Below are 6,686 nucleotides of genomic sequence, written 5' to 3' on the forward strand. Positions count from 1 at the left end.
ATTCCCACACGAAATATGTCAAAAGAACAGAGATGTCTTTGAACTTTTTTGGATGTGAACAATCTATGAAATGTTTCACGCATTCCACCACCTCATTACGGATAACGTGCCGTCTAGATGTGTGACGTGGTCACTCTCGTCCGCCGTAAAACTAAAAAAATGGAGATTGAATAAATATACATAAATATCAAGCATAAGAAAGGGTAATTGCTGTTTATAATTGCACACATTATAACAGCGTCAGCATATTGATATCTACATTGTGAAATCGTTGCAAATTAAGAAGTCAATCTGATCTCTTTAATCAATTAAGCTGTGCGTTTATATAGTGACAAATGTGCCCATCGCAGCCTGTCTTGCTCACGCAGAAACAACTGTCACCAAGGTAAGGAATAACTTCCTTCTACTGGGATTTGGGCGGTGGTGAAGGGTTTGCTCGGCACATCCGAGACTGGTTCGGTTCTCCACATAGGTACAATGAGTAAGGCCCATTCCTCTGATTATGAGTGAGTTTAGCATCACATCGGCACTATCTCGCCATACTGTGACAACAGCAAATTAGACATCTGTTTTAATGCTGTCGACAGCAGTAATCCAATCAGCAAAGTATCACATATTTATGAGTGAATATCAATGGTCCAAATGCTTAAACATTCTAACCAATCCTGATATCAATATTTACATTTGATACCAGTATCATACCCGTTATTGGCCAACAGAAACCAGTTTATTTTAGGAACTGTAGACAATAAGCATATATTACAGATAGTCTTTTTTTCATTTTAACATAGATTGATGTACAAACAGGTATTTGCTTCGGAGTATATTCATTTGTTGATTATACCGACCCTGTACATTTATGCACCTATCGACATGTATGGAACTTAAGTGTTTAAGAGGCCACGGGTTGCCCAGTCGTCTAAGGCACCGCAGAGTTACGTCCCTTGAGAACATCAGAAACCTATGATTGTGGGTTCGAATCCCGGTTCGCCTCGATTGTGTTTCTAGCTTTGTCAGTACCATACCCGTGCTCGTGGGTTTTACCGAAGTGGTCAACGTCTGAGACCTACATTACTTCGGGCTTTCCTCCCACATTAACCTGACACGCCGTGATATAACTGGAATACTGTTCAAAGCGGCCTCAAACCAAGCTCATTCACTCACTTTAGTGATAAATACTTACATCCTTTTATAATGGACAGATGTAAAGAAAGTGGTAGTCATGTTTCATTTCCTTGTAATTGCATAGTGCTCAGATAACTTCCATATTGTAGCAATTGCCTTTATTAACATTGAAGTCATAGGGCCAACATCAGAATTTAGCTAAAAATACCATCATGTATTTTGTAATATAGTCGCGAAAACATTTAAAAGAGAATATGGAAAACAGTAGGAACTCTTTGCATTGTTTTGTTTAAATATAAAACGTCAACGCCAGAGATTAGTCAGTCTCGAATGTTTTTCGAAAAAGATTCCATTAGGCGTAGAAGTCATAATAGTTATGAAAACTGTTTGATGGAACAACTGAAAATTAATTACGCCTTCGGGTGTTGGGGACTAGGGTAGGAATGTCCAGCCCTACCGGCAGCACCCGTGACAGACCCAGTTGTGTTTGTTTCCCGACGCCGCCATACGACGGCGGCCTGTCGAGTCGATTCTTGTCGAGACAATCAAATGACGGAACAGACAACAAAGTGAGACGACAACGCATTAACCGACTTTGCTACAACTAGAACTGAAAACGATACGTTAGTTTTGAATTACGTCTGCGTACAAGTGAAGATATTCTGCTGCTTACAAGAAACGTGTAAGAAAAACGTGAACGCTGATAAATTACCCCTTGCTACAACACATTGTTCCATCCACACATATGTAAATTCCAAACTGAAAAATAGAAGTGTAAACTGTATTTAATCGTTAAATATAGCTTCACTAAAATCAATGTACAAAGACTCATTGTTCATATACCTCGCTTGCACACATCACACGTGTCTTTTCAACGTGTTCAATACTACATGTACAATTGATGTATGTGTGTGCGATTATTTTCAACGAAGATGTTATTTACATGAATTAAAATAGCATAGTAAGACATTAATAATGATATAGGTGAGGAGAAATGGGCTAAACGTCGCGTTAACGATTATTGCATTCAGCTGGCGGAACCGTTAACCATGTAATAGATAAAAGCCACAAAATACTTTCAATAACCATAAGAAATCTCTGCCAAAAGTCCATCGTTAGCATGCGTCTATGATTCATTATCAAGCAGTGATGATTCCAGATGTTCGCTAAAACGTGAGCATATCCTGTGCCACTAGTCACAAACACATGCAAAAGCAAGTCAATCACCCGTCACAAATACATACAAAGGCAAGACAATTGTTCACCCGAAAAAAGGGCATGTTCAAGTCAAAACTGGGAACTGCATAAGACATTATTTTTGTCACTGGTCCGTCTTGTTTTGACGCACTCACAAACACATGCAAAAGCACGTCAATCACCCGTCACAAATACATACAAAGGCAAGTCAATTGTTCACCCCAAAAAACGGGAAGGCATGTTCCAGTAAAAAAATGGAACTGCATAAGACATTATTTTTGTCACTGGTCCATCAAGTTTGGAAATGTCCTCCACACATCTGCCATAAAAAGTTTCGAAAGCTCCTCTGATGCCTTGGATGTTGTAACCCTGATGAAACAACGCGTATGCCGGTTGTATGTCGTTACATTGTCTGTGTTCTTACCCCCTCCTAGATGAACTTCCTGGGCGTGGCTGTCCTCACGGCGTTGGCCGTGGCATGTGAGGGTGGTGTCATGAAACCACAACTACAGAAACTCATTCTGAGAATGCACAACGAAGCACGGAATTTACTCAACGCCGGGCGTGTGCCCGGACAACCAAGGGCCACCGGTATTCCAAACTTGGTAATACAAAATATGTTGCCATTCCAATGTATAGATGTTTCCTACAGACATCATAGCTCCAGCATAGTCCGGTTAAATTGTTAATGATGAAAAAGATGTGACAGAAAGCATTTTTCATCATGCCTCTCATCTTTATGACATGCTCAAGATAAGGAAGAGAACTTATGGATATCAACGTCATAATAAAGAAGTTGACATCCATAAATTCTCTTTCTTGTTTGTATCACTTCTAAACGCTTTTCAAAGACTTGATGCGCAAGATTTATCTAATATTTCGTGTAAATATCTCACTTCTATATTATATAATAGAATATATATTTTTTCATGCCTATCCATAGCTTATATTTCTGAATTATGTTAACGTTATTATTCAATGTCAATTCAATATTCCCAATTCTTTACAATATATGATGCTGCTTGAGTGCTTTAATATCAGTCGTTACCTTTTTCATGTTTAATGTCTGCTGAATCGCTTCAGCAAATATACACCCTTGTAGTTAATGGAACGAGTCAGTAGATACCTTCTACCCACAGTCTTGGGATGAGGGTCTTGCCAGGAAGTCGAAGGCATGGGCGAATGGATGTCAGTTCAAGCACACCTCCACAAAGGAGTTTGGCGAGAACCTGTACATGGAGATGTCTCAGAAATCGGAGTCAGACATTGTGGTGAACGGCTTCCAAGGGTGGTGGAATGAAGTGGACGACTTCAACTACAACGGTGCCTCCTGCATGAACACAGCCAGCTGCCACTACTCCCAAGTATGTCTTCTTCTTTTTTAACGCCGCGTTCTGACGGCAGCCTGTAAATTGATTGTGATTAATACTTATAAGCAACGATCCACGACGTCGGGGTACGATGACATGCAATCAAACGATCCACCCGAACCGTTAGGTCGACTCTTACGAAATGGGGACAAAAACTAACCCAGAATCCCCACGGGGTGCCAGGTGGGTGGACTCCCACGATCAGTTTTAACAGGCTACCCTTCACTATTTTTAACCTCATGTTCAGATCTCACAACCATCACTTACCTGTTAATAACTTAAAATGATGAATCAATTTTGAAAACTAAAATATTTGGCTTTCAAGACAATACGCCAACTTGGTACACAACATACATGTGCTAACATCTAGTCTCCAAAATGAACATATTTTACAGAAAAAAACAGTCGTTAAATTATAGTTATAAAATATAATAAAAAGGAGCCAAGGGACTTTCTTCATTTTCTGATCCTGCAGTAATCTAGACTTGAGAAATATTATAGACTTGCATGGGATGTATTGGATATATTTGTTTCAGATTCTGTCTGACAGACTAGCGTGTCTCTTTAAGGTTCTTTAATCGTATAAGGGTCAAGAAATGTTTGGAAATCAGACACAAAATAAAAGGGTCACCGCCATTTAGTTTTTTTCCTTTCTGTCGCGGACGAGCAGTCAAGACGCCCGATAAATAATGAACGTTATGATTCCACCATGTAGCTGAGGTCGAGGACGTTTACACTGCAGCACAAAACATTATTTGATCAAGGTTGAATGCTTATACCAAAGTACAGTGACATACAACGCAATGAAGATACATACACCATTTCGCCATTCTCCATAATATGTTTTAACTGATTTCAGGTGATCTGGGCCGAAACTACAAAAGTGGGTTGCGCAATGACCAAGTGTAATAGAATTCCCCAGTTGCCTGGAGGAAAGAATGTTCAATATCTCGTGTGTTTTTACGATCCTAAGTGAGTATAACTACCAACGTAATTGCTGCAACACGACGTAAAAGTCCGTCCTCATTTTCACCTTACTGATCTCTTCTTTCTCGGCTCAAGAGCCATGCTTACAGTACCGTGTTCAGAAATGTGAGCCAAATAACAGATTTGCCCTGATTATGTTTCTTGAATTTTGTAGCCACACTCGTATTTAATACATATTTAAAATTTAAAATATTTACACAACTGACAAACAATATGCTGAAAGATTTCAAAATTAAATGTTAATATCACACTGGCTATCAATTACTTTGTTTCAAAATTTCAAAAGAGTTTAGTAAGTGAGTGAGTAACCTCGGTCTAACGCCGCTTAGAAGAAGAGTATTGCAAAAACATTTGAACGTATTATTTTGAGATTTGAGATAGGTATGTTACAATGTGTAACACGACTGGGTTTGAGTCGTCAAGCCAAATGGTTATTCACAGTGCCCTATCATCTGAACTATTGTCAAGTTGTGTGTAAATGGATAGACGTAGGTTTATGCAAAAGTAAAAATATGGATTGGAAGTGACACTTTCGTTTTCCAATACACTAGAGTGAGTGAGTGAGTATGGTTTTACTACGCTTTTAGCAATATTCCAGCAATATCACGGCGGGGGACACCATAAATGGGATTCACACATTGTACTCATGTCGGGAATCGAACCCGGGTCTTCGGCGTGACGAGCGAACGCATTAACCACAAGGCTACCCGACCGTCCCCCAATACACTAGAGACATTGCAAAGGCATGCGTGTCGGGTGTCATTTTTTTAACAGTTTGAATAATCTGACGTATAAATATTAAACGTCAACGCCAGATAATAACCAGTCTCGATTATCCGCCGAAACAGATTCCATTGGACGTAGAAGGACAAATAATGGTGAACATTAAATGAATGGATCACTGAAAGTCAGTGATGACAACCATGTTCTATCATGCATCAATCTCACAATGATCATTTTGTTGAATTGTAGAGGCAACTGGTACGGGGAAAAGCCATACACACAAGGTCAGTTAAATCGCTATTTTATTTTATTAGACATATTTATCTTATTTGTGATAACCAACAACAAAGATATTTACTTCGAATTTTATTTCCATTTCTTAAAAGTGAAGATGGGAAATGTATTCAATTGTATGTTTTGTCAACAGGGGAACAGTCACTTGTTTTTTTACCATGGGCATACGACTCTGAGCTGATTTCATACACGACCTGTTATATATAGTACTTTTTTAAGATACTTGGTATGTTTGAACCTTTGTTACAGCATAACCTCCTGATCTGGAACAAGTGGTCTGAGCTACATCATGGGACAGACACACCACATCTATCACACTCACGGATATGTATTGGTACTGAGTGAATGGCCGTTGCATATTGTAACTATGTACACATCTCATTTCAATCTCATTAAAGAATGACAAGAAAGTATCTTTTGTTATATATTCATAGTCGTAATAATTATTAAAAGGTAGACACAATTTATGGATAACAACTTCTTTAATTACTGTGAGTGAGTGCGTGAGTTGGGTTTAACGCCGCTTTTAACATTATTCCAGTTATATCGCGGCGTGTCAGCTTAATGTGGGAGGAGAGCCGGAAGTGATGCAGGTCTCAGACGTTTACCACTTCTGTGAAACCCACGAGCACGGGTATGGTGCTGACAAACCTAGAAACATAATCGGGGTGAACCGGGATTCGAACTCGCAATCATAGGTTTCTGGCGTGTCCAGTGGACGCAACTCTGCACAGCGAATCGCGGCGCCTTAGACTGGGCCACCCTTGCCCCCTAATTACTGTGAAGGCGACGTTTCAGTGTCGATCCTTATACCGATGTCACCCTTGCCTCACAGCGGTATAAGGATCTATAACGAAACGTGGCCTTTAAAGTAATTAAAGAAGTTGTTATCCATAAATTGTGTCTACTTTGTCATCCGTCAACTTCTAAGTAATGTCTATCAAACAGTTAATTATGGGAATGGTCATGTCGCTTTTATTTAACTGTTGC

The 6,686-nt window shown here is 39.4% G+C and overlaps 1 protein-coding gene across 1 annotated transcript; it reads left to right on the top strand.

Annotated features, from left to right (window-relative positions):
* The first annotated feature begins 279 nt into the window (after positions 1 to 279).
* Positions 280 to 6,106, top strand: LOC124141140 (GLIPR1-like protein 1). The gene is made up of 6 exons (XM_046509054.2): positions 280 to 385; positions 2,757 to 2,927; positions 3,462 to 3,686; positions 4,552 to 4,664; positions 5,652 to 5,686; positions 5,946 to 6,106. The coding sequence occupies exons 2-6, from the start codon at positions 2,757 to 2,759 to the stop codon at positions 5,948 to 5,950; spliced, it is 549 nt and encodes a 182-aa protein (XP_046365010.1). The 5' UTR covers positions 280 to 385; the 3' UTR covers positions 5,951 to 6,106.
* Positions 6,107 to 6,686: the final 580 nt, after the last annotated feature.

Source organism: Haliotis rufescens, unplaced genomic scaffold (assembly GCF_023055435.1).
Source record: "Haliotis rufescens isolate VD_foot unplaced genomic scaffold, xgHalRufe1.0.p SCAF_2, whole genome shotgun sequence".
NCBI lineage: Eukaryota > Metazoa > Mollusca > Gastropoda > Lepetellida > Haliotidae > Haliotis > Haliotis rufescens.

Coding starts and splice junctions, on each gene's coding strand:
- LOC124141140 (XM_046509054.2), top strand. CDS start 2,757: ATGAACTTCCTGGGCGTGGCTGTCCTCACGGCGTTGGCCGTGGCATGT. Junction 2,928..3,461: donor CCACCGGTATTCCAAACTTG/GTAATACAAAAT, acceptor TTCTACCCACAG/TCTTGGGATGAGGGTCTTGC. Junction 3,687..4,551: donor CCAGCTGCCACTACTCCCAA/GTATGTCTTCTT, acceptor AACTGATTTCAG/GTGATCTGGGCCGAAACTAC.